The 27704-nt window shown below is 45.3% G+C and overlaps 2 protein-coding genes across 4 annotated transcripts in view; one reads left to right on the forward strand and one right to left on the reverse strand.

Moving 5' to 3' along the window:
* Positions 1 to 131: 131 nt before the first annotated feature.
* Positions 132 to 6392, forward strand: PDCD5 (programmed cell death 5). The gene is made up of 6 exons (XM_032170364.2): positions 132 to 310; positions 1178 to 1215; positions 3950 to 4011; positions 4790 to 4881; positions 5830 to 5901; positions 6221 to 6392. The coding sequence occupies exons 1-6, from the start codon at positions 245 to 247 to the stop codon at positions 6266 to 6268; spliced, it is 378 nt and encodes a 125-aa protein (XP_032026255.1). The 5' UTR covers positions 132 to 244; the 3' UTR covers positions 6269 to 6392.
* Positions 6393 to 15279: 8887 nt separating this feature from the next.
* ANKRD27 (ankyrin repeat domain 27) overlaps positions 15280 to 27704 on the reverse strand; it is an 80991-nt gene continuing 68566 nt past the window's right edge. For 2 of the 3 annotated variants that reach the window (XM_032170365.2, XM_032170369.2), the window contains 7 exons: positions 27154 to 27351; positions 25406 to 25525; positions 23823 to 23984; positions 21596 to 21707; positions 19560 to 19638; positions 19292 to 19364; positions 15280 to 17650 (listed from right to left, as the gene is read on the reverse strand). In XM_032170365.2, coding sequence (XP_032026256.1) covers positions 17420 to 17650; positions 19292 to 19364; positions 19560 to 19638; positions 21596 to 21707; positions 23823 to 23984; positions 25406 to 25525; positions 27154 to 27351 — 975 coding nt within the window. In that variant the 3' untranslated portion in view covers positions 15280 to 17419. The remainder of the gene's footprint in view (positions 17651 to 19291; positions 19365 to 19559; positions 19639 to 21595; positions 21708 to 23822; positions 23985 to 25405; positions 25526 to 27153; positions 27352 to 27704) is intronic. The other variant, XM_032170366.2, reaches the window with a different exon arrangement.

Below are 27704 nucleotides of genomic sequence, written 5' to 3' on the forward strand. Positions count from 1 at the left end.
TCACGGGTGGGAGGTGGATCCCAGAGGCCCCGCCCCAGGCCCCGCCCCGCCGTGCGCTTAAGCTCGACCGCCTGAAATCGGGGAATCGGGCCTCTCCGGGCGCCCTGGCAGCGGTGCGGGGCGTGGCTCCGGGCTGGATTGGTGACGCCTGGGCCCCCGCGGGCGCCTGCGCAGTGGTCAAGGCCGCGCTCGCGTCGAGGGGCTGCGAGAGTGACCGCGGCTGCTCCACCGCTGAGGCCGCGCCATGGCGGACGAGGAGCTTGAGGCGCTGAGGAGACAGAGGCTAGCCGAGCTGCAGGCCAAACACGGGGTGAGCGCACCAGCCCCCGCCAGGCCTGGCCCCCGCGGGGTGCCGCCCTCGCCCGGAGTGGAGGGCGCGCCCCGGGGCGGAGGCTCTGGGCGCCTCCCCGGGGTCCTGGTCCCCGGCGCTGCCCTGGCGGCCTCGTGGCTGGCTCCGAGGTGGCCTCGTCGCTTTTCCAGTCGCGAGGGGCCCAGGAGGCTGGCGGCGGGGGCCGCCACGTGCGGGACCTGCCCGGGCGTTGGGGTGTGGGGTCCCCTGGCCTGGAGCCGGTCCTGTCGGGCCTGGATCCAAGCACAGTCTCAGCTTTTGGAGCCGGCAGCCGGACCGAATTCAGGTTTTCCAGAATTCAGTTGTTATGACCCAAGTTTAGCCGACAGGTATTGAGGGTCCGCTGTGTTCCGGGTGCTGAGAGCGCGGCAGGGTCGGAGGAACGCTCGCCTCGCCGGGATGACAGGGAGGGGCCGCCCGGGAAGCTTGGATGGATCAGACGCCCGGAGAGGCGTTTCTGATAAGGGACAAGGGACCGGGACCTTAGGGACGGAGGGCGCAGTCTTTGAGTTATCGTTGTCTGTAATACCGAGGCCCGTTTTATTTTCCATATATTATTCCTATACGTAAAACACGGTTTCGTAATACAGGGATTCCCCTCCCCAGGGTGCTCTGTATTCCAAAGCGTTCTGTGAGGTTGAGACGCTCATCAAAACGTTGTAAGTGGGAACTAGTTCATTGATTTCTGTGAGGCCCAGTTTATTATTTGGGGAGTTGTTTCTGCCACTGCAAGAGACTGTTATGTATAGGAAACAACAGAACCGTTCCTTTTTCTCGCCCCCCCTCCCCCCGTGAAATTTCTCTATTAAATTTAATTTTTTTTTCCAGGATCCTGGCGATGCGGCCCAACAGGAAGCAAAGCACAGGTATGGGCTGGAAACGTGAACTTTTTGAAGGGTGGTTTCACCAAATGGATTTCTTTTGCTGTAGTTATTTTAAGCAGGCGTGTGACTCAGATTTTTTGTTTTGCTGGAATGGTGATTCGGCCAAAATCATCTGCAGGGTATCTTCATTATTGTTAAATAAACACGTGTGCAGCTCCACATCAGACCTTGTATTGCAATTACTGGTTGATGTTTCTCTGCTAAAATGTGAGTACCTTAAAAATGAGCCTAATAATAGGCAGCTGTGGCAGTTTCCTCGGATGTGGGGGTGACATGAGTCCGGTGCCTCACTTAGTAAGTGCTCAGTAAGTGTTAACTGTTAAGCTATTCTGACTGTTTTATCCCAGCACAGCGCAGAGCACCTGAGACAGATGCAGGTAATTGATTCGGTGGCAGGTTTATTGAATGAGTATGTGATTACCCTATCATGCTATCATTTTTTTAAATTGTGGTTAAATAAAATTTCACCACAACCATTTTTAAGTGTGCTCTTCAGTAGTGTTCACACTCTAGAATGTTTTCATCTTGCAAAACTGAAACCCTTTAGCTACTGGACAATTCTGTATTTCCCCTTCCTCACCTTACTCCTCCTCTCCAGCAAATATTTATAGAGCACCTGCTCTGGGTCAGGCACTGTGCTGGGTCTACAGAAATAGGAAGGCAGGGAGGGTTTGGGAGAAGACAGATGGTAAGAAGCATCTGGAGTAGTGATAGGAAGTAAAACAACGCGAATTTCATTGATTCTGCTATGTACATCTTATTGTCACATATCTGAAATCAGGATGCCTTTTATAACAGATTGCTCTTGCCCCAGATTCTTCCAGAGGGGATTTACTTTTGACTCTGCCATCACTTGAGTACATTTCTGAGACCACTGAAAGTTAAATTCTCTGCTTGAGGTTTTCCCCTGCCTCCTGCCTAGTAGTGTGAATTCACACAGCAACCCTGTAAGACTGAACTTTTTTCTTCTTTACGTCAGGGCCAGGTGTATGCAAGCTTTTGTACTGCCCCTTACTGCATGGCAGATTTATTTCTTCTTTACTTTGTACTGAGAATGTTGCTCTTTGATATCCCAGTGGTGGGATCAGAACTCACTGCAGCCTCAAACTCCTGCTGGGCTCAAGTGATCTCCCACCTCAGCCTCCTGAGGAGCTGAGACTACAGGCGTGCACCACCATGCCTGGCTAATTTTTTAAAACTTTTTTTTTTTTTTTTTTTTTTTAATAGCCTCGCTATATCACCCAGGCTGGTCTCAAACTCCTGGCTTCGAGTGATCCTCCCACCTTGGCCTCCCAAGATACCCCAGTTTTGAATGGAAATCTCTATGAGACCTCTCATTTTTAGGGTTTTTCATTTTTAGAGATACGTAAAACTATGGCGTATCTTAAAATTGATGGCATCTTAGGGTTCTGTGATATAATAGTTTGTGGCAGGCCAGGTGTGACTGAAGCCTGTAGACCCAGCTACTCAGGAGGCCGAGGTGGAAGAATCACTTGAGCACAGGAGCTTGAGCTGATCATACCTGCAGTGAGCTGTGATTGCACCACTGTACTCCAGCATGAACAACAGAGTGAGACCCCATCTTTTTTTTTTTTTTTTTTTTTTTTTTTTGAGATGGAGTCTCTCTCCGTCACCCAGGCTGGAGTGCAGTGGCACATTCTTGGCTCACTGTAACCTCTGCCTCCGAGCTTCAAGCGATTCTCCTGCCTCTGCCTCCCAAGTAGCTGGGATTACAGGCACCCGCCACCATGCCCGGCTAATTTTTGTATTTTTAGTAGAGATGGGGTTTCGCCATGTTGGCCAGGCTGGTCTCAAACTCCTGACCTCAAGTGATCCACCCACCTCGGCCTCCCAAAGTGCTGAGATTACAGGCGTGAGCCACTGTGCCCGGCCTAGACCCCATCTCTTAAAGTTTGTGGCAGGGCTGCGGTACTGAAACTATAAAGAAGTGGCCTGTGGAAATGAGCTTTAAGCCACATTCCATGAACCCAAGGGTCTCTGAGCTGAGAGTGGATAGTGGGCACAGCCAGCCCCAGCTCTCCCTCTCGGTTGAGCCAAAGCATCTGTGCTCATTTGTTTTTAGATTTCTTAAAGGATTTCATTTGAAAGAAAAAAGAAACTTACAAGTCCCTGAGACCACTGTCCTGTGAACATGAACTACTTTCTATTTGGGTAGGTAGGAAGAAGTGAGGATAGTTGCAAAGTTAATAATTTCATTCCCCTTCCCCACCCGGAAAAATAGAACTGAGAGTCTTAAAACATGGAATCTGGCTGTAGCTTGGCCACAGTTACCTATGTCTCTTTAGCATAGCCTCCTGGATCTCAGCTTTATCTCTAAGAAAATGATATAGATTAGTCACGTGGTCCTTCTAATTGCCTGAAATCCCACTATAAATTTCTAGCACCTGTCACGCAATAGGTACTTAAGAAATGTTGGTGATGGTGTTTGAACTGAGGCTCCACTCTGATGAAACTGTAAAGCTCACCTTCCAGCCTGGTAGGTTCTCACCTGTGTAATATAAAGCTGGTTCTTTGAGGGCAAAAGGGGATTCTACTTGAATGCAGCTGCAGCCTTGTGTACAGCAACTACCATAACGCAGTGTTAGTACCGCAGGCTCCATGTGGAGACACATACTGGATGGGTTCTTTTTCGTATGTTACATGGGAATGCCGACAGCTCTGTTTTAATTGTGTTTGACCTATGCTTTTGTTGTAGGGAAGCAGAAATGAGAAACAGTATCTTAGCCCAAGTTCTGGATCAGTCGGCCCGGGCCAGGTGTAAGCATCTTTGATTTCATTTCCATAAAGTTAGCTTGAGTTAGTTGAATGGGGTGATTAGATAGCATTATTGCTATCACTAGATGAAATATTTGCTTAGGCTGAAAACACTTGAGATGTGTTAGAAGTATGAAGTTTATAAACCTAGAGAACTGTACTTTAATCTCTAGTAAAAGTACCAGGTCACTTCTCTTCCCAAGATGTTCTCCAGGTGCGTATTAGGTAAGATTTATAGGAAACAACTCAAAGGGCCAATCACAAAATGTTGCTGGTAGTTGGCATGGGTGATGGGGACTTAGGGGCTTTTGTATGTGTTGTCAGTTTTAGTGTATGTTCAGAGTTGTTAATCATAAAAACCAAAACCTGTAGAAAGAAAAAATGAGCCAATCAGAATGAACTGGTATTTTCTGTATTTTAACTGGAAGCCCAGTTTGAGTGTAGAAAAGGCAGCCACAGGTGGATCACCACCATTATGTGTAATAAACCGCTTTCCAGAGGGCAGTCATATATTTTAAGAAACAGGAAGCATGGTGCTTAGAATCTGAGAACCTAACTTTAATCTTGGCTGGGCCACTACCACCACGTGCCCATGTGGAGATTGGCATGGCTGAACTTCAGTTTTCTCATTTTTAAGAGAAGTAACAATACTGTCTTGCCCTACACTGGTTGAGAGACAAGCTTGTGAAGTGCTTTGGAAAGGTCAATGCGTAGTTTTAAGATATAACGTAAGTGCATTTGATTTTAATGGCTTTTTTGCATATGTATTTTTTCTTTTTAGTAAGTAACTTAGCACTTGTAAAGCCTGAAAAAACTAAAGCAGTAGAGAATTACCTTATACAGATGGCAAGATACGGACAACTAAGTGAGAAGGTAAGCTTAGACGGCCTTGAGGAACTTTACTGTTACCTGCTTTATCAAAACATGGCTTCAAAAGGTCAGCTGCATCTTCACTAGATTACAGAATTCTTGCTGACTCTTAGAAGAAATTATTGGAGAGAATAGTCATACCTACTGTAAAAGAGAATAAATTGCCTTTCCTGAATTCCTCTGCTTCGCTCCTTTCCTGGCGTTGCTCTGGAACCTTGTTGGTGTCTGTGACCCAATGACTGTTAGGGTCAGCTAGCTTCAATTACCCCTGCACTGGAAACAAGGTTTGTCAGTAACACCAATTAAAATACTACCAATGTAAGTAGAAGGTGTGTTTTGCAGATGAGAAGGTGCTAAGATGCCTTGCTTATGTTCTCTGTGTTGCTGCAATGCCATGAGGGGAATGTTCTGGCAAACCTGACCTTTGAGATCAAGACAAACCCCACCTGCCCTGAGAAGCCCTCTACCGCCACCACAGCCTACCCGAATTGGTCATGTCCCCTAAACCCCTCACACTGAGAACTGCTTGTGTGGGAGAGAGCTGGTTGGGTTGATCTTTTCCGAGTGTGACTTAACCTCCTTCAAGGGGATGTTTAAGCTTCTCGGGCAGAAGTGGTGTGTCTGTATTCCTGAAACCAAACAGTGGTATATGTGATTGTCACACTCAGCTAGTGATGATAAAGGAGTTCTTAAATATGTTAGCTTTCAGTTTTCCTGAGGACGCAATTTTATGGATACTTCCCCCTCCTCCTCAAATGAAGAATAGCAGAGCAAATTTTATTTGGAGCTTAAACCAATAGTTATAACCAATAGTTTCAACCTCCTGCCTCACCACTCCTTCCCTCCTGAGCTCTTTTCCCACACCTCAAAAAGAGTACAAAGTGATTCCATCTGCAGAGGTAAATTCTTTGTTTAAAAAAGTACTGTTTTTCTTTTTTCTGGTTCACCTAGGTATCAGAACAAGGTTTAATAGAAATCCTTAAAAAAGTAAGCCAACAAACAGAAAAGACGACAACAGTGAAAGTAAGTGTCCCCAGATGCTCGTGGCAAATGAAAAGATGGATACTTTAAAGATTAATGTTGAATATACATCTACCACACATATTTTTCAGCCCAGAGACACTTTCCTTTTGTCAAACACGTGAAAGTTTGGGGAGAAAGGCTGAATCTATTGGGGGAGGGTTCTAATTTGTATAGGCTCTTGACTCCATTCCCACCCTTTTAGTTCATGCTAAGTTGCTTTAAAGACACAAATGTCTTACTAAAATTGGTAGAAATCTTTTCTCGGAAAATTTGAGTTACGCTTTATTAGAAATGTTCTGACACTCAATTTTCCTCCCAGTTCAACAGAAGAAAAGTAATGGACTCTGATGAAGATGACGATTATTGAACTACAAGTGCTCACAGACTAGAACTTAAAGGAACAATTCTAGGACAGAAGTTAAGATCTGATTATTTACTTTGTTTATTGTCTATATGCCTTTAAAAAAATAAACTTGTTATGCAAAATAAAACATTTGGATAAGTTGTTTTAGTATCATAGCCAAGTGGCCAGATCTGTTTTGAATTTTTCCCCTTCCTACCAAAAGCTTTTTTTTTTTTTAATTAATATTTTTATTCAACAGTTTGTTTGTTTTTTATTGTACTTTAGGTTTTGGGGTACATGTGTACAATGTGCAGGTTTGTTACATATGTATCCATGTGCCATGTTGGTTTGCTGCACCCATTAACTCGTCATTTAGCATTAGGTATATCTCCTAATGCTGTCCCTCCCCCCTCCCCCCACCCCACAACAGTCCCCGAGTGTGATGTTCCCCTTCCTGTGTCCATGAGTTCTCATTGTTCAATTCCCACCTATGAGTGAGAACATGCAGTGTTTGGTCTTTTGTCCTTGCGACAGTTTACTGAGAATGATGTTTTCCAGTTTCATCCATGTCCCTACAAAGGACGTGAACTCATCATTTTTTTATGGCTGCATAGTATTCCATGGTGTATATATGCCACATTTTCTTAATCCAGTCTATCGTTGTTGGACATTTGGGTTGGTTCCAAGTCTTTGCTATTGTGAATAGTGCCACGGTAAACATACGTGTGCACGTGTCTTTATAGCAGCATGATTTATAGTCCTTTGGGTATATACCCAGTAATGGGATGGCCAGGTCAAATGGTATTTCTAGTTCTAGATCCCTGAGGAATCGCCACACTGACTTCCACAATGGTTGAACTAGTTTACAGTCCCACCAACAGTGTAAAAGTGTTCCTATCTCTCCACATCCTCTCCAGCACCTGTTGTTTCCTGACTTTTTAATGATGGCCATTCTAACTGGTGTGAGATGGTATCTCATTGTGGTCTTGATTTGCATTTCTCTGATGGCCAGTGATGATGAGCATTTTTTCATGTGTTTTTTGGCTGCATAAATGTCCTCTTTTGAGCAGTGTCTGTTTATGTCCTTTGCCCACTTTTTGATGGGGTTGTTTGTTTTTTTCTTGTAAATTTGTTTGAGTTCATTGTAGATTCTGGATATTAGCCCTTTGTCAGATGAGTAGGTTGCAAAAATTTTCTCCCATTCTGTAGGTTGCCTGTTCACTCTGATGGTAGTTTCTTTTGCTGTGCAGAAGCTAGTTTAATTAGATCCCATTTGTCAATTTTGGCTTTTGTTGCCATTGCTTTTGGTGTTTTAGACATGAAGTCCTTGCCCAGGCCTATGTCCTGAATGGTATTGCATAGGTTTTCTTGTAGGATTTTTATGGTTTTAGGTCTAACATGTAAGTCTTTAATCCATCTTGAATTAATTTTTGTATAAGGTGTAAGGAAGGGATCCAGTTTCAGCTTTCTACATATGGCTAGCCAGTTTTCCCAGCACCATTTATTAAATAGGGAATCCTTTCCCCATTTCTTGTTTTTGTCAGGTTTGTCAAAGATCAGATAGTTGTAGGTATGTGGCATTATTTCTGAGGGCTCTGTTCTGTTCCATTGATCTATGTCTCTGTTGTGGTACCAGTACCATGCTGTTTTGGTTACTGTAGCCTTGTAGTATAGTTTGAAGTCAGGTAGCGTGATGCCTCCAGCTTTGTTCTTTTGGCTTAGGATTGACTTGGCAATGCGGGCTCTTTTTTGTTCCATATGAACTTTAGTTTTTTCCAATTCTGTGAGGAAAGTCATTGGGAGCTTGATGGGGATGGCATTGAATCTATAAATTACCTTGGGCAGTATGGCCATTTTCACGATATTGATTCTTCCAACCCATGAGCATGGAATGTTCTTCCATTTGTTTGTATCCTCTTTTATTTCATTGAGCAGTGGTTTGTAGTTCTCCTTGAAGAGGTCCTTCACATCCCTTGTAAGTTGGATTCCTAGGTATTTTATTCTCTTTGAAGCAATTGTGAATGGGAGTTCACTCATGATTTGGCTGTTTGTCTGTTATTGGTGTATAAGAATGCTTGTGATTTTTGTACACTGATTTTGTATCCTGAGACTTTGCTGAAGTTGCTTATCAGCTTAAGGAGATTTTGGGCTGAGACGATGGGGTTTTCTAGATATACAATCATGTCATCTGCAAACAGGGACAGTTTGACTTCCTCTTTTCCTAACTGAATACCCTTTATTTCCTTCTCCTGCCTGATTGCCCTGGCCAGAACTTCCAGCACTATGTTGAATAGGAGTGGTGAGGGAGGGAGGGCATCCCTGTCTTGTGCCAGTTTTCAAAGGGAATGCTTCCAGTTTTTGCCCATTCAGTATGATATTGGCTGTGGGTCTGTCATAGATAGCTCTTATTATTTTGAGATATGTCCCATCAATACCTAATTTATTGAGAGTTTTTAGCATGAAGGGTTGTTGAATTTTGTCAAAGGCCTTTTCTGCATCTTTTGAGATAATCTTGTGGTTTTTGTCCTTGGTTCTCTTTATATGCTGGATTACATTTATTGATTTGCATATGTGGAACCAGCCTTGCATCCCAGGGATGAAGCCCACTTGATCATGGTGTATAAGCTTTTTGATGTGCTGCTGGATTCGGTTTGCCAGTATTTTATTGAGGATTTTTGCATCAATGTTCATCAAGATTATTGGTCTGAAATTCTCTTTTTTGGTTATGTCTCTGCCAGGCTTTGGTATCAGGACGATGCTGGCCTCATAAAATGTGTTAGGGAGGATTCCCTCTTTTTCTATTGATTGGAATAGTTTCAGAAGGAATGGTACCAGTTCCTCCTTGTACCTCTGGTAGAATTCGGCTGTGAATCCATCAGGTCCTGGACTCTTTTTGGTTGGTAAGCTATTGATTATTGCCACAATTTCAGAGCCTGTTATTGGTCTATTCAGAGATTCAACTTCTTCCTGGTTTAGTCTTGGGAAGGTGTATGTGTCAAGGAATTTATCCATTTCTTCTAGATTTTCTGGTTTATTTGCGTAGAGGTGTTTGTAGTATTCTCTGATGGTAGATTGTATTTCTGTGGGATCGGTGGTGATATCCCCTTTTTCATTTTTTATTGCATCTATTTGATTCTTCTCTCTTTTCTTCATTAGTCTTGCTAGTGGTCTATCAATTTTGTTGATCTTTTCAAAAAACCAGCTCCTGGATTCATTAATTTTTTGAAGGGTTTTTTGTGTCTCTATTTCCTTCAGTTCTGCTCTGATTTTAGTTATTTCTAGCCTTCTGCTAGCTTTTGAATGTGTTTGCTCTTGCTTTTCTAGTTCTTTTAATTGTGATGTTAGGGTGTCAATTTTGGATCTTTCCTGCTTTCTCTTGTGGGCATTTAGTGCTATAAATTTCCCTCTACACACTGCTTTGAATGTGTCCCAGAGATTCTGGTATGTTGTGTCTTTGTTCTCGTTGGTTTCAAAGAACATCTTTATTTCTGCCTTCATTTCATTATGTACCCAGTAGTCATTCAGGAGCAGGTTGTTCAGTTTCCATGTAGTTGAGCGGTTTTGAGTGAGTTTCTTAATCCTGAGTTCTAGTTTGACTGCACTGTGGTCTGAGAGTTTGTTATAATTTCTGTTCTTTTACATTTGCTGAGAAGAGCTTTACTTCCAACTATGTGGTCAATTTTGGAATAGGTGTGGTGTGGTGCTGAAAAAAAAAGTATATTCTGTTGATTTGGGGTGGAGAGTTCTGTAGATGTCTATTAGGTCCACTTTGTGCAGAGCTGAGTTCAATTCCTGGATATCCTTGTTAACTTTCTGTCTCGTTGATCTGTCTAATGTTGACAGTGGGGTGTTAAAATCTCCCATTATTGTTATGTGGGAGTTTAAGTCCCTTTGTAGGTCACTTAGGACTTGCTTTATGAATCTGGGTGCTCCTGTGTTGGGTGCATATATATTTAGGATAGTTAGCTCTTCTTGTTGAATTGATCCCTTTACCATTATGTAATGGCCTTGTCTCTTTTGATATTTGTTGGTTTAAAGTCTATTATCAGAGACTAGGATTGCAACCCCTGCCTTTGTTTTCCATTTGCTTGATAGATCTTCCTCCATCCCTTTATTTTGAGTCTATGTGTGTGTCTGCATGTGAGATGGGTTTCCTGAATACAGCACACTGATGGGTCTTGACTCCTTATCCAATTTGCCAGTCTGTGTCTTTTAATTGGAGCATTTAGCCCATTTACATTTAAAGTTAATATTGTTATGTGTGAATTTGATCCTGTCATTATGATGTTAGTTGGTTATTTTGCTCGTTAGTTGATGCAGTTTCTTCCTAGCCTTGATGGTCTTTACAATTTGGCATGTTTTTGCAGTGGCTGGTACCGGTTGTTCCTTTCCATGTTTAGTGCTTCCTTCAGGAGCTCTTTTAGGGCAGGCCTGGTGGTGACAAAATCACTCAGCATTTGCTTGTCTGTAAAGTATTTTATTTCTCCTTCACTTATGAAGCTTAGTTTGGCTGGATATGAAATTCTGGGTTGAAAATTCTTTTCTTTAAGAATGTTGAGGCCGGGCGCGGTGGCTCACGCTTGTAATCCCAGCACTTTGGGAGGCCGAGGCGGGCGGATCACGAGGTCAGGAGATCGAGACCACGGTGAAACCCCGTCTCTACTAAAAAAATACAAAAAAAAATTAGCCGGGCGTGGTGGCGGGCGCCTGTAGTCCCAGCTACTCGGAGAGGCTGAGGCAGGAGAATGGCGTGAACCCGGGAGGCAGAGCTTGCAGTGAGCTGAGATTGCGCCACTGCACTCCAGCCTGGGAGACAGAGCGAGACTCCGTCTCAAAAAAAAAAAAAAAAAAAGAATGTTGAATATCGGCCCCCACTCTCTTCTGGCTTGTAGAGTTTCTGCCGAGAGATCAGCTGTTAGTCTGATGGGCTTCCCTTTGTGGGTAACCTGACCTTTCTCTCTGGCCGCCCTTAACATTTTTTCCTTCATTTCAACTTTGGTGAATCTGACAATTATGTGTCTTGGAGTTGCTCTTCTCGAGGAGTATCTCTGTGGCGTTCTCTGTATTTCCTGAATCTGAATGTTGGCCTGCCTTACTAGATTGGGGAAGTTCTCCTGGATAATATCTTGCAGAGTGTTTTCCAACTTGGTCCCATTCTCCCCGTCATTTTCAGGTACACCAATCAGACATAGGTTTGGTCTTTTCACATAGTCCCAAATTTCTTGGAGGCTTTGTTCATTTCTTTTTATTCTTTTTTCTCTAAACTTCCCTTCTCGCTTCATTTCATTCATTTCATCTTCCATCACTGATACCCTTTCTTCCAGTTGATCGCATCAGCTACCGAGGCTTCTGCAATCTTCGCGTAGTTCTCGAAACTTGGCTTTCAGCTCCATCAGCTCCTTTAAGCCCTTCTCTGCATTGGTTATTCTAGTTATCCATTCTTCTAATTTTTTTTCAAAGTTTTTAACTTCTTTGCTATTGTTTTGAATTTCCTCCTGTAGCTCGGAGTAGTTTGATCGTCTGAAGCCTTCTTCTCTCAACTCATCAAAGTCGTTCTCCGTCCAGCTTTGTTCCATTGCTGGTGAGGAACTGCATTCCTTTGGAGGAGAGGTGCTCTGCTTTTTAAAGTTTCCAGTTTTTCTCCTTATTTTTTCCCCATCTTTGTGGTTTTATCTACTTTTGGTCTTTGATGATGGTGATGTACAGATGGGTTTTTGGTGTGGATGTCCTTTCTGTTTGTTAGTTTTCCTTCTACCAGACAGGACCCTCAGCTGCAGGTCTGTTGGAGTTTACTAGAGGTCCACTCCAGACCCTGTTTGGCTGGGTGTCAGCAGCGGTGGCTGCAGAACAGGGGATTTTCGTGAGACCACAAATTCAGCTGTCTTATAGTTCCTCTGGAAGTTTTGTCTCAGAGGAGTACCTGACCGAGTGAGGTGTCAGTCTGTCCCTACTGGGGGGTGCCTCCCAGTTAGGCTGCTCAGGGGTCAGGGACCCACTTTAGGAGGCAGTGTGTCTGTTCTCAGATCTCCAGCTGTGTGCTGGGAGAACCACTACTCTCTTCAAAGCTGTCAGACAGGGACATTTAAGTCTGCAGAGGTTCCTGCTGACTTTTTGTCTGTGCCCTGACCCCAGAGGTGGAGCCTACAGAGGCAGGCAGGCCTCCTTGAGCTGTGGTGGGCTCCACCCAGTTTGAGCTTCCTGGCTGCTTTGTTTACCTAAGCAAGCCTGGGCAATGGCGGGCGCCCCTCCCCCAGCCTGGCTGTTGCCTTGCAGTTTGATCTCAGACTGCTGTGCTAGCAATCAGCGAGACTCCGTGGGCATAGGACCCTCCAAGCCAGGTGCAGGACACAATCTCCTGGCGTGCCGTTTTCCAAGCCCGTTGGAAAAGCACAGTATTAGGGTGGGATTGACCCAATTTTCCAGGTGCCATCTGTTACCCCTTTCTTTGACTAGGAAAGGGGACTCCCTGACCCCTTGCACTTCCCGAGTGAGGCAATGCCTCGCCCTGCTTCGGTTCACGCACAGTGCACTGCACCGACTGTCCTGCACCGTTTGGCACTCCCTAGTGAGATGAACCCGGTACCTCAAACGGAAATGCAGAAATCACCCGTCTTCTGTGTTGCTCACGCTGGGAGCTGTAGACCGGAGCTGTTCCTATTCGGCCATCTTGGCTCCACCCCAAAAGCTTTTAAGCATGTGTGCCAGCATGACTCTATCCTTTGCAACGGTGCCGTGAATATTAGATAGGGAAAGTGTCCGTGGCGGAAACAGAAGTTGCTCCAGCACTCTTCAGGAAGAAAAACATAGCAGCAGCAGCAGCCGCCAATAACATGAGGGGAATTAAAACCTGTGCATCAGACTGAATCAGGTTCAACATTTGAGCACATCTAATATTCTAAGACGTAGATTCGGAAAGCAGGTAAGCTCTTTCTCTTCCTGCAGATACTACTTCCACTTAATGTAAAAAAATTCCTAGCTTTGCCGGGCACAGTGGCTCACACCTGTGATCCCAGCACTTTGGGAGGCTGAAGCTGGCAGATCATTTGAGGTTGGGAGTTCAAGACCAGCCTGGCCAACATGGTGAACCCCTGTCTCTACTAAAAATATAAAAATTAGCTGGGTGTGGTGGCACACACCTGTAATCCCAGCTACTTGGGAGGCTTGAACCTGGTAGGCAGAGGTTGCAGTGAGCTGAGATCAGGCCATTGCTCTCCAACCTGGGTGATTCCATCTCAAAAAAAAAAAAAATGCTAGCTTTGATCTCATTTATAATCTGTTTTTCAGAGTTATTGATATTAACAAATACCACTCCCTCCAAAATAACTAGAGTGATAATGACTGAAAAAGAAATGACCAAATGCTACTACAGTAATGAAAATGTTTGTAAGAGAAATGACTTATGATTTCAAATCCAGTTGAGACAGTTCAGCGTTTAAACATTTTGCTAATATATCACTGATAATGTTGCAGGTGACTTAAATGTTATGTCTTCTGTTGTGCTTGCTTTCCACTAGGTTATGAAAACCTGCACTCATAAGTTACGGTTTTCAGAGACGGAGACTTGCTGTGTTGCTGAGGCTGGCCTCAAACTCCTGAGCTTAAGTGATCTTCCAACCTCAGCCTCCGTCGTAGCTGAGACTGTAGGTGCAAGCCACTGCTCATATATTTAAATCATAAACTTAACCATCAACCAGCTGCTTGGTGTAACCTTTTAAATGTCATAGTCCTGTGAGACCCAGCACAGGATTAAATTCATAAATTTAACAAGGTGAATAGGATTAGTAAAAAAGTGAAGGGAAATGTGGTTTGCAAACCTCGGTCTCTGCGTTAGCCAGCATACTACTGATACATGTTTAAACTAGAGATTCTACTATATTTGAAATTTGCAACTATTGTCAGTGAAGAAATAGAATAACATCATAAATAAGTAGAACCGTTAAGAACATCAACATATTTTTAAAAGAATGATCATAAGATGAAATCTGGCTGGAGATTTTCTGTCAGGGTAAACTGGTAATTTAAAAAAAATTTGGTCAGGGATTTTGAAAAAATCCCAGTTACGGGTAAATTTTGCTTTAGGCCTCATTTACATACAAATGCTAGGGGTACATGAGGCAGTTCACAAGTCCTGTGCTTTCTCACAGGATAACCATTGTCCTAATGGCAACTGCTGTGAATGTTTAAAGATGTTCAGACTCTTTCAGACACCTACCTGAAAGTGAAAAGTGGTTCCGTGTACAAGGAGAGAGGTTCCTGATGGCAACAAGAGGCTGGAGTACATTTTAGGGAGTGGAGAGTGGTTATTCTAAACTTTCTAATTTAGATCAGTGAACTTGCATTACTTTGAATTCAAAACTTTTTTTTCACAAAAAATGGAAATTAGGGGCATTAATTTCTCAACTGTCACATCAAGTTTTGAGTAGGGAAAGCAATTGGAAAAAACACAACTGGTTGTTTGCTTTTTTTTTTGAGATGGAGTATTGCTCTGTTGCCAGGCTGAAGTGCAGTGGCATGATCTTGGCTTACTGCAACCTCTGTCTCCCAGGTTCAAGCAATTCTTCTGCCTCGGCATCCCAAGTAGATAGGATTACAAGCGCACGCCACCACACCCAGCTAATTTTTGTATTTTTAGTATAGACAGGGTTTCACCATGTTGGCCAGAATGACAATTGTTTTTTTTAAAATAATCGAGGGAGTCACTTAAGATGGAAAACATTACTGATGACCAGAATAGCTCAAAAAGAAACAGCATTTACCTCTCCAGAGGAAGGGTACACCAAGCTTGCAGCTGCCACTGCCAACCAGGCCTTGATCCTGGCTGTGAGATCCCTCGCAGTCCCCTTATTTTTCTGAATCTGTTTCCTCACTTGACAATTCTACCATCCACAGCGATTGTTGAAAGTAAATGAGTATATGTGAAAATGTTTTCGGCTGGGCGCAGTCGCTCATGCCTGCAATCCCAGCATTTTGGGAGGCCAATGTGAGCAGATCACTTGAGGTCAGGAGTTCGAGACCAGCCTGGCCAACATAGTGAAACCCCATCTCTACCAAAGATATAAAAATTAGCCAGGCATGGTGGCAGGTGCCTGTAATCCCAGCTACCCGGGAGACTGAGGCAGGAGAATTGCTTGAATCTGGGAGGCAGAGGCTGCAGTGAGCCAAGATGGTGCCCTGCACTCCAGCCTGGGTGACAGAGCAAGACTCCATCTCAAGAAAATGTTTTCAAAATTATATTGCACTACCCCAAAATACTAGGTGGTGTCAAATGTGTGTATTTGTATCTTGAGAATACCTGTGCTGATAAACTGTATAGGATGTATTAGGATGGTATAGAACCACAGCAGCTTTAGTCTATAAGGTGGTTTTGTTTAAAAGAAGTAGGGAAGGCTGGGCATGGTGGCTCACACCTGTAATCCCAGCACTTTGGGAGGCCGAGGCGGGTGGATCACGAGGTCAGGATATTGAGACCATCCTGGCTAACATGGTGAAAAACCCTGTCTCTACTAAAAATACAAAAAAAAAAAACAAAAACTAGCCGGGCGTGGTGGTGGGTTCCTGTAGTCCCAGCTACTCGGGAGGCTGTGGCAGGATAATTGCTTGAACCTGGGAGGTGGAGGCTGCAGTGAGCCGAGATCGTGCCACTGCACTCCAGCCTACTGGACTCCAGCCTGGGTGACAGAGTGAGACTCTATCTCAAAAAAAATGTAGAGAAGAGGAAAAATCAGAACAAAGAAATTAGCAAAGCAACAGGGCTCATTTCCTGTTTGGGATAGGAAGCTGTATTCATTTTATTCTTCTGATTTCCAAAGAAAAACATTTTTGTGGGCCCTGGACACTGTGCCTACTGGGTTAAGTAGGCCTTGGTCAGTAGATGAATAATGAGCTAAGTGATCAAGTTCCCATGTTTCAATCTCCCATCTGTAAAACTGAAAAATGTATATCCATTCATTCAGTGGGGACCATTTTTCCCACACACGAAGCACATGTTTACAGCAGACAGGCTGAGAAACATATCCGCAGCCAAACTAAAAAAACATACCATGACAGTCAAGAATCATAAAGTTTACTGTTTCTTTTCCATCATTTGGCACATATCCAAGGCACATTAGAAAATTAGAAATCATAAATTACTTTGTAGAAAAATAATCCCTCCCTTCTGTACATACACAAGTATTTCCACGAACATGGACAAAACCATTTCCCTATTACAAGGTGATTTGAAAATGGACTCAGGACAAACCCATATACGTGTAGCTCTAGGCCAATAACATAAAAATAACTATAATCTATAGAAATTTATAAAAAGGAATAAATGGCAAATTCTAAACGAAAGTAACTTTTTGACCTGGTTTGTGCTGTTAAGTTTTGAATTTGAATCAAAAGACTAAGATGTGCCAAATTTACTCTCTAATCCAGTAACCATCCCGTCAGGTGTGAGTGTGACATTCAAGGGAGGTTCTCAACAAAAAGGGATGTTTCTAGAAACACTGCTACAGGTGCACGTGTAGTAACCGAATATCTGTACCTACTTGTTAGAAGGAAAATGATAACCACCCTTTCCCATATGGCATGATGTGGAACAGGTCTGATGCATCCTTTCACTAAAATGAACATCAAAATGGGATTGAGGCATCTTTTGGTTCGAGTGTTGCTTTGCAAAGAAACGTTGTCCAGCTGCTGCTTTCTTCCTTCAGATATGACATTTCAGCGTGGCCTCCACAGTACCATGAAGCCTAAATTACTTCTCTCCAGCTTAATCCCAGGTGGAGGAATTCTAGCTGTGGTTTGTGAATGTACACAGGTCAGAGAGGTTTAGCACCTTTTGGGAGGAGGAGGAGGTCAGAATGTGGTGGTGAAACCTCTCCCACTGTGACCAACAAACCCTCATACTTAAAAAGAAGCATGCACCTCTGGCTTAAGGATCTGGATGCTACTGGAATTTTTGTCTGTTTCAAGTGTATTCATTAGCTTTGAAGAGGAGAGAGATGGTGGTGGTTAACTTTTTTGTTGCATTCTTTCCTGCTACAGAAAAGCTTTCAGGAACTTGGTGCTGAAGACTTCTCAAGCCAGTTTCATGGAAGCACAGTTAGTCCTCAGATGTGTTCACACTCAGCATCTTGTTGCATCCTTGCTTCCTGACAGCTTCCTGACAGTGGGTTCAACTCCTCATTCCTGTTAGGACCGGGAAGCACTAACCCCTTGGGGAGTGGGGAGGGGGCCAGCAGCCTCCGGGCCCTGGGACACAACCGCATCCTCTACCGTGTGTCTCCGCAGCATCCGCCTGTGTCCAGGGCCAGTCTGTGTCAGTCCAGGCCTCTCCGGCCAGTCGCTGTTGCCTTTCTCAGCATGAGATCCACTCTGAGCTGGCGGGTTATTCTGTCTCAGTGTGACACTTTGCCTCCCTGGCTAAAGAAAAAGTACATTTTGAACCGTTCACGTCCTCACTGTACTGGAAGCCCCACAACCATGACAGTGACAGCTGCCCCTTAGTGCCTAGTGTCACACAATGTGCTCAGTGCTTGACAGGCATAATTCCAATTCTCACATCCCTGTCGTGGTAACATGGCATGTGCATACTACCTGTGTCAGACACAGAGTAAATGTTTCACTGGTTTGCACAATCTCTGTGACTCTAGGAGGCATGTACTACTACTGTTATCCCTGTTTTACACCTGAGGAAACAGGATCAGCAAAGTTAAGCCACCTGCCTAAAGTCCCACAGCTAGCAAGGGAAAAGCTAGCACTTGATGGAACTCAGGCAGATTTCAACGATTCTGGCTTTCCCACAAAGCAGCAGGTCTCCTAGCAACACCACGTAAGACTAAATATGATATCAAAATTAGTCATGTTAATTAAAATCATTTTAATTATCTAAAACAACAACTTAGAACTTTTGTGTATTTGTTCCAACAAGCCTATGCTACATACGCTATAAATTCTCATCAGCAATAAGGAAAGCCGTGGTCCTGAGAAGAATCACTGTCTCCGATCACAGGTTTTCAATCAAGCTTCTGAGTGATTTAAAAATGCAGTAGGGTCCGGGCACGGTGGCTCACGCTTGTAATCCCAGCACACTGGGAGGCCGAAGCGGGCAGATCACTTGAGGTCAGGAGTTCAAGACCAGCCTGGCCAACGTGGTGAAACCGCGTCTCTACTAAAAATACAAAAAAATTAGCTGGGAATAATGGCACATGCCTGTAATCCCAGCTACTCAGGAGGCTGAGGCGGGGGAATGCTTGAACCCGGGAGGTGGAGATTGCAGTGAGCCGAGATCGTGCCACTGTACTCCAGCCTGGGCCACAGAGCAAGACTCTGTCTCAAATAAATAAAATGCAGTGGGAAGATGGCCACATAAAGAATTGTCTGAGCAACTGTACACCATACTTGGAGACATCATTTACCCATCTATATACAAACTGTCGTTTTCTTTCTTTGGTGATCAAAACCATAGTAAATTTGGGATGTTTCATCTCCTGTAAGCACCAAGACCTGTGGTTTCCCACACATGTAACACTTTCCACTCCTCTGCTCAGAAATGTACTTTTAATTATAACAATCAGTGAAGTCTGTACTCTACACTGTCCCATGAAATAATTCCAGTTTTAACTGTTGCTAACTCATACGGCGCAGGGAATAATGAAGATGACGATCAAGGAGATGTGTTTACCATGGATTACTTCTGACAAAGCCAGGCTTTAGAAAATATGATTAAGGCCGGGCGCGGTGGCTCACGCTTGTAATCCCAGCACTTTGGGAGGCCGAGGCGGGCGGATCACGAGGTCAGGAGATCGAGACCACGGTGAAACCCCGTCTCTACTAAAAATACAAAAAAAAATTAGCCGGGCGTGGTGGCGGGCGCCTGTAGTCCCAGCTACTCGGAGAGGCTGAGGCAGGAGAATGGTGTGAACCCGGGAGGCGGAGCTTGCAGTGAGCCGAGATTGCGCCACTGCACTCCAGCCTGGGTGACAGAGCGAGACTCCGTCTCAAAAAAAAAAAAAAAAAAAAAAAAAAGAAAATATGATTAAAAGCCAGTGTTTAGTAACTTACCTCACGCAAAGAACCTTCGGTTAAATTAGGGACACTTCTATCTCTTGCCATAATCTCCCTTGAAGTCTTTCCCCTAAAACCCAAAATAAACTAAAATAAATATTTGGGACAGTGGCATGAAACACTCTGGTTGGCCACAAGGTGGCAGCATTTTTGACATTATTAGGTGCAGATTTGTCCATAACCAATTACAATTGAAGCAGCTTACGTGCAGCTTGGAGTAAACTAGGGGCAAAAGCACAGAAATCAACTTGATTTTCATACTCACTTAAACTGACCAGCTGAGTGGACAAAGTAAAACTGTCTTGTAAAAGGCTCATCTGGTAGATCATACAGTTTTGAGTTCCCTGTAGATAAAAAGATAAACATCTAAAAACTTCAAAAACAGTTGTAAAGATTATTTTAAAATTACAGCATAGACACAATCTTTCTATTCTAAGATTTACAAAATTTAGAAACTGAAGCACTGAATTTGCTTAAAGAAACACAGCTAGTACCTATTTATAACAGGTTGAGTATCTCCAATCCAAAAATCTAAAGCCTAAAATGCTACAGGCTGGGTGCAGTGGCTCATGCCTGTAATCCCAGCAGTTTGGGAGGCCAAGGTGGGCATATCACTTGAGGTCAGGAGTTCAGGACCAGCCTGGGAAACATGGAGAAACCCCATCTCTACCAAAAATACAAAAACTTAGCCAGGCGTGGTGGCGCACACCTATAATCCCAGCTACTCAAGAGGCTGAGGCAGGAGACTCGCTTGAACCCAGGAGGCAGAGGTTGCAGTGAGCCGAGATTGCGCCACCACACTCCAGCCTGGGTGACAGAGCAAGACTCCATCTCAAAAAAAAGCTACAAAATCCGAGACATTTTGAACTCTTTGACATCATGCTCAGAAGAATCTGATTTCCTGATTTAGATCCTCAACCAATGAGTATAATGCAAACATTCCATAACCCAAAACACTGCTGGTCCCAAGCATTTGAGATAGGGGGTAGTCAGCCTGTATTATGAGAACCCCCATGAAATAGAAAAAAAAAACCTTAACTCCCTTAACTCCCCTAGCCACAACCAATTACGGTGAGACAGTCTCAGGGTTATCCAGATATGTGAATGGGTTTATTCATATTATTGTATTGCATTATTGCATACCTCACTGGATGAGATAATAATATTTCATATTGTAAATTAAAAAAAAAAGTAGAACAAAGACCCCTTCTAAACTTTTTAAAAAGAAGAAAATACTTCAGTACCACTGCTGTTCGGCAAGTGCTGTTCTAATTATAATCAACCTCTGTACACGTACAAACTTAAAAAAAAAAAATCTTGAGGCCAGGCGCAGTGGCTCACACCTGTAACTCCAGCACTTTGGGAGGCCAAGGCGGGTGGATCACTTGAAGTCAGGAGTTTGAGACCAGCCTGGCCAACATTGTGAAACCCCGTCTCTACTAAAAATACAAAAATTAGCCAGGCATGGTGGCATGTGCCTGTAATCCTAGCTACTTGGGAGGCTGAGGAAGGGGAATCCCTTGAACCCAGGAGGAAGAGGTTGCAGTGAGCCGAGATTGCACCACTGCACTCCAGCCTGGGTGACAGAGTGAGACTCTGTCTCAAAAAAACTAACTAAATAAAAAATCTTGGTGGCTCACACCTGTAATCCCAGCACTTTGGGAGGCCAAGGCGGGCGGATCACGAGGTCAGGAGATGTAGACCATCCTGGCTAACACCATGAAGCCCCCTCTCCACTAAAAATACAAAAACAAAATTAGCTGGGCGTAGTGGCTGGCACCTGTAGTCCCAGCTACTCGGGAGGCTGAGGCAGGAGAATGGCGTGAACCCGGGAGGCAGAGCTGGCAGTGAGCCAAGATCATGCCACTGCACTCCAGCCTGGGTGACAGAGCAAGACTCTGTCTCAAAAAAAAAAAAAAAAATCTTGAAAGGTAGCATTTACCTTCGATGTCCAGGAAATGCCCAGAACACCTGACTTTGGAACATGAGGCATGAGAGAAACTATCCCAGACTGTTCCCCATCTCCATAGGCAGATGCCTGAAACTTCAAGGTGGTGTTGACAGTTTCTATCTTATTTCCTCAGGAAACATCATTACCATCAACCAGAAAACTAGTAACAAAAAAAGCTTACCCATAGTCTGATAAATTGGGAGGTGACATACATTTCTTTGGTGCCTGTATCTCCTCCAGGCATGATTATAATTACACTTTACATATACAATTAAATGAACACCAGCAACTACTCATGAATGTGTAAATATACCCAAGTTGAGCATGACAGAAAGAAGGTAAACTCTTACATTTTTTCCTGATCTTAACAGTGACATACTCCTTGCGGTCGGTTTCAGCCACATCATCTAATGAAGCAACACAGCTTGGTACCACCTGAAGCAATTCCATTATTTTTGAATTCTGCAATTTGAAAGGGAAAAGGAACAGTAATGTTTTTATTCTTTTTTAATAGGTTATTTGTTTTTGATCTAAATGTCAGTATTAGTGTGACTGGGCAGAAAAAGCTCAGAAATAATTACAAACGGAGCTTGGAGGCCATGAACTCCAGTGGTAAAAGCAGGCTTGCGTGGGGAGCCCGGCTCTGCCCTCTCCGTGGCCTCCACGCTGGGGATTTAACCACTGCGTGCAACCAGCTCAACCATAATAAGATCTACTATCATATGCTTATCATGAGGCTGTTGAGGGACCCCCATATAGTGAGTACTCATTGAAACACATTAATTAACTGGACAGTGGCTCACATGTGCAATCCCACCACTTTGGGAGACTGAGGTGGGAGGATCGCTTGAGCCCAGGAGTTCAAGATTAGCCTGGGCAACACAGCAAGACCCTGTCTCTATTTAAAAATAATAAAAGGCCATGAGCGATGGCTCACGCCTGTAATCTCAGCACTTTTGAGAGGCTGAGGCAGGTGGATTGCTTGAGCCCAGGCAGTCGAGACCAGCCCGGCCAACATGGCGAAACCCTGTCTCTATTAAAAAAAAATTAGCTGGGCATGGTGGCACATGCCTATAGTCCAGCTACTTGGGAGGCTGAGGTTGGAGGATCATCTGCGCCGAGGTCAAGGCTGCATTGAGCCAAGATTGCACCATTATACTCCAGCCTGGGCAACAGAGTGAGACCCTGTCTCAAAAAATAATAATAATAAAATTAAAAATTTTAAAAACCAAAAAAAATTCAACATAATTATTTAAGAAAGTACTAAACTGAGGATTTAAAATATTTCAATTCTGTCACTGAAAATTAATATAAGGAGGCCAGGCACAGCGGCTCACGTCTGTAATCCCAGCACTTCGGGAGGCCAAGGGAGGTGGATCAGTTAGGTCAGGTGTTCGAGACCAGCCTAAGCAATATGGTGAAACCCGTCTCTACAAAAAATACAAAAAAAATTTAGCCAAGTGTGGTGCCACGTGCCTGTAATCCCAGCTACTCAGGAGGCTGAGGCATGAGAATCACTTGAACCCAGGAGGCAGAGGTTGCAGTGAGCCAGGATCACGCCACAACAGAGCAAGACTCTGTCTTAAGAAACAAGAAATTACTCTAAGGAGCCTATCCATGGAGTGGATTGATGGTGATGTTAGCTTCTCAGTTGTGTCACTTAACAGCCTACTCGCTGTCTATCTTGAGTAGAAAACAAAAGAAAGACTCAGCAGGAAAACAGGAACAGAAACAGCTGCCGCTCACCAGGGGAATAGGACCCTTCCCCACCGCCCTCCACGCAAGCACCCACAGCACTGGAGAAGGCAGTAGGCCAATAATCACGATTCCTATAGGACTCAAGGACTTTTACTTTCATTTTTTTGAGACAAAGTCTCTGTCGCCCAGGCTGGAGTGCAGTGGCACAATCCCAGCTCACTACAGCCTTGACCTCCTGGGCTCAAGCGATCCTCCCACCTCAGCCTCCTGAGTAGCTGGGACTACAGGCATGCACCACTGTGCTCGGCTAATTTTTCAATTTTCTGTAGAGAGGGGGTCTCACTATGTTGCCCAGGCTGGTCATGAGCTCCTGGGCTCAAGTGCTTCTCCTTCCTTGGCGTCCCAAAGTGCTGGGATTACAGGCATGAGCCACTGTGCCTGGCCTCAAGGAGTTTTAAATCCACCAACGAAACAAACCTTCTCCATTGTCCTGCTAAGACAACGGCTGTGTTCACACTGCGAGGATGGTGAGACCAGAACATCATGACTTGCTCCTTCCTGAGTGCCTGACTCTACATAACTACTGGATTAACTACTGGAGCATGGCCCTACTGCTGGCTGGGGGGAGCCCCTCCACTCAGGCCTTTGAAAACCACCCGTGAAAAGAATGATTCCTGGTTCCCAGAGCACCACCTCTGACCAGGAAGCTGAGGACCAGCCATCTACCCACGCTGTGGACTTCTGGCACACCAACTAGGCCCAGTCCAGCGATGCCAAGGGCTGGGTGTTGCTCTTTCAGATCCAGCTTAAACACAAGGGATCCAGAGGGAGCTGTGAGGAGCTCAGGATTCCCTCGGCTCTTCGACCCTCTCCGCCTACCTGTTCAGCATAGTCTACAGCCGTGCGCTGCCGCTTGTTCAGCACCTGAACTGATGCTCCGTGGAGCAGAAGCAGCTCTACCACGAAGACGTGCTTTTCAATCACAGCCTCGTGCAGTGCTGTGTTGCCCTTATTGTTAGAAGCGTTAATGGAGGCTCCACGCTGGAAAGAGAAACCACACGATCAAAAGGAACGCTATGAAACGTCAGCATGGAATCTGGCTGTGGGTATACAGGTATTCGCTATAAAACACATTCAACTTTTCTTATGTCTGAAAGTTTTCTTAAAATTTGGGGGGAAAAAGTAATAATGAGAAAAAAAGATTTATAGACAAAGAGTTCACTGCAGCATTTATCCTAATAGCAGAGAAAACAGAAGCCACTTAAATGTACAGAGCAGAAAGAGGTTGAAAGAAATCACTATGGTATATCCACAGTTATGCAACCATTAAAAATCAAAGTTTAAGTAAATAAGTTTCTACATTAAACAACATTAAGACAGAAAACAATACTTGGGGCCAGGTGCAGTGGCTCATGCCTATAATCCCAGCACTTTGGGAGGCAGAGGCAGATGGATCACCTGAGGTCAGGAGTTCAAGACCAGCCTGGCCAACATAGTGAAATCCCATCTCTACTAAAAAAAAAAAAAACCAAAAACCAAAAAAAATTAGCTGGGCATGGTCGTGGGCGCCTGTAGTCCCAGCTATTCGGGAGGCTGAGGCAGGAGAATCACTTGAACCCCGGAGGCAGAGGTTGCAGTGAGCTGAGAGTGAGCCACTGCATTCCAGCCTAGGTGACAGAGCGAGACTCCATCTCGCAATCAGAGAAAATACTTGGCGAGGCGCAGTGGCTTACACCTGTAATCCAGCACTTTAGGAGGCCAAGGCAAGAGGATCGTTTGAGCTCAGGAGTTTGAGACCAGCCTGGGCAACACAGTGAGACCCCCATCTCTACTAAAAACAAACAGCAAAAACTAGCCAGGGGCAGTGATGTGTACCTGTAGTCCCAGTTACCTGGAAGGCTGAGGCAGGAGGATCACCTGAGCCTGGGAGACTGAGGCTGCAGTGAGCTGTGAGGGTGCCACTGCATTCCAGCCTGGGCCACAGAGCAAGACCTTGTCTCAAAAAGAATAAATAACACTGAAACTATACACATTTTTTAAAAGTCCACCATGATGAGTTTCCCTTGAGTAGCAGAGTCATGGACAAGTTGGTTTTTCCCTACTTCTTTAAGGAATTCTAATCCATTCACATAACCTTTTTCAAGAGCAGCAGGGACAGAGGCGGCCACTCAGCCCATGCTCAGGTAACAGCGTGACACATTCCCGGTCAGTGAGGTGAGACCCAAACCCTTGGCAAAAGCAGCGTCGGAGCTCTTGAGACTGCATCCTGGATGCTGAGGCACCGTCCGTTCCCATCGGAGAACCCCGTGTGGGAAGGCGCACGCCCCGCTCCTTTCCCCAGAGGCCTGGCGCTGATGGGTGGCCGGGCCTCTCCAACCCCAGTGCGCTGCGGGGGTCGCTGGGTGGAGACACCCCGTTAACTGGCGCAGGCGTGTAGACCGGGGGTAGGGAGGGGCCCTCACCTGTAGCAGCAGTGCCACAACCTCGTGATGGCCACCGGAGCAGGCGTAAATGAGGGGCGTGTTTCCACTGAGGTCCTTCTTATTGGGTTTTGCATTTGAATCTAATAGACACTTCACCACCTGGGCCAGAGAAGGAAAACGTGCAAACTTAATCAAAATTTCTGTCACTTCCTGCCGGAGAAAAATTATGAAAAAAAAAAAAAACAAATAAAAAAAGAAAATAAGAAAAGTTTCTGGAGAGAAATCCTGAAGTTTGATATTCTTTTGACTTGTCTCTGAGATTATTATTTTGTTGTTGTTGTTTTCTGGTTTTTTTTTTTTTTTTTTCAGACAGAGTCTCGCTCTGTCGCCCAGGCTGGAGTGCAGTGGCGTGATCTTGGCTCACTCCAGCCTCCGCCTCCCAGGTTCAACTGATTCTCATGCCTCAGCCTCCTGAGCAGCTGGGACTACAGGTGCCTGCCACCACGCTTGGCTGATTTTCTGTATTTTCAGTAGAGACGGCATTTCACCATGTTGGCAGGGCTGGCCTCAAACTCTCGACCTCAGGTGATTCACCCATCTCGGCCTCCCAAAGTGCTGGGATTACAGGCATGAGCCACCAGGCCCAGCCGTCTCTGAGCTTATTGAGAAGACTTTAGACCCTCAGGAGAAAAGGGACCAGGTGAAGAGGGGAGGGCTACCGTCTGCTGCGGGGCTGCTCTGTGCGGGTGAAGCGCAGGGTGACAGTGATCTCACTTCACCCAATGTGCTGGGCGACAGTAATCTCACTTCACCTTTCTATCCTTTCTACCTCAGGGAGAGCTGCAATCGCCACTCCGAATTTACAGATTAGGAAAGCCATGCCTGAAGCTCTATGCTAGGTGTTGGCGAGAGAGATGCAAGACCTGAAATATGGCTCCTGTCTTTAAAAAGTTAACAGTAGAACTGATAAAGGAAAATGAAAAAAATACACACAGTTTTCCTTAAAGAAAAGCAGGGCCTGGTGCTGTGGCTCATCCCTGTAATCCCAGCACTTTGGGAAGCCAAGGTGGGAGGATCGCTTGAGTTCAGGAGTTCAACACCAGTCTGGACAACATGGTGAAATCCCATCTCCACAAAAAAAAAAAAAAATTATCTGGGTGTGGTGGTGCATGCCTGTGGTCCCAGGTACTAGGGAGGGAGGCTGAGATGGGAGGATTGTTTGAGCCCAGGAGATCGAGGCTGCAGTGTGAGCTGAGATTGCATCACTGCACTCCCGCACTCCAGCCTGGGAGACAGAGCAAGACACTGTCTAAAAAGAAAAAAAAAGCAAAACACCCCAGCACTTTCAAAAAGTTAATCACTCCAAAATTCAAACTTCTCCCTTGAGCCCCTCTATGGGGCTCTGACTGTTGTTTATGAAGTGCTGAACTGTTTGGCCCAGAGCAAGGCACTGTCGGGGTGTAAAGGTGGTAAGATGACTGTGGGGACAGGCTCGGTGGCCACCACACAAGCTCAGAAGCCAGATCCTGCTGGGGGCAGGAATCAGAATGACAACCTTGGTACCACCCAGATGGGAGTGGCAGTGGGGCGGGGACTGGCTCCACCCCCAGGGAGCACCAGGGCTCTGTGCTCTGAGGCTGAGTGGCCTACCGTGTGCACCTCAGAATCTCAGGGCTCGGGGGAGCAGCGTCCACTGGGGTAGCCACCAAACCCCAACAGCGTTCACACCAAGGTCCTAGCCCAAAGCAGACACCCTGCTCCACCGCCCCCCGACGCAGAGCCCGAACCTGAAAGTGGCCCTGCTGGCAGGCCAGGTGGAGCGGGACGGCTTGGTCTGCGTTCCTGGCACCCGAGTTGGCCCCGTGCTTCAGCAGGAGGGGGATGAGGTCTGCCCGGCCGTGCAGGGCGGCGACATGCAGCGGGGAGGAGCCGTCCTGGCTGGTCACGTTCACACCAAGCCCACTGGCAGGAACCTTCGCCAGCCTCTGGGAAGCACAGAAGGTGGAAACGGAAACATAATCAGTATTGAAGAAACTGGGCTGGAGTGACTGGCGCCATGTGCCCCCCACAGCTCCCACGCACAATGCGGGATCATAGTGGGATCCAGGATAGATTCCAATTCGTTTAGAAGCACGTGGCATGCCAAAGAAGTGCAGTGGCACCACCACAGCTCACTGCAGCCTTGACCTCCTGGGCTCAAGTAATCCTCCTGCCTTAGCCTCCCAAGTAGCTAGCTCCACAGGTGCAAATCATTGTGCCCAGCTAATTTTTTTTTTTTTGTAGAGATGGGGTCTCACCAAGTGGCCCAGGCTGGTCTTGAACTCCCAGGCTCATGTGA

This window comes from Hylobates moloch, unplaced genomic scaffold (assembly GCF_009828535.3).
Source record: "Hylobates moloch isolate HMO894 unplaced genomic scaffold, HMol_V3 SCAFFOLD_12, whole genome shotgun sequence".
NCBI classification, from domain to species: domain Eukaryota; kingdom Metazoa; phylum Chordata; class Mammalia; order Primates; family Hylobatidae; genus Hylobates; species Hylobates moloch.

Excerpts from the sequence above, each read along its gene's own strand:
- PDCD5 (XM_032170364.2), top strand. The coding sequence starts at position 245 with ATGGCGGACGAGGAGCTTGAGGCGCTGAGGAGACAGAGGCTAGCCGAG. Across the intron at positions 311-1,177 it reads AGCTGCAGGCCAAACACGGG|GATCCTGGCGATGCGGCCCA; the intron begins GTGAGCGCACCA and ends TTTTTTTTCCAG. Across the intron at positions 4,882-5,829 it reads ACGGACAACTAAGTGAGAAG|GTATCAGAACAAGGTTTAAT; the intron begins GTAAGCTTAGAC and ends TGGTTCACCTAG.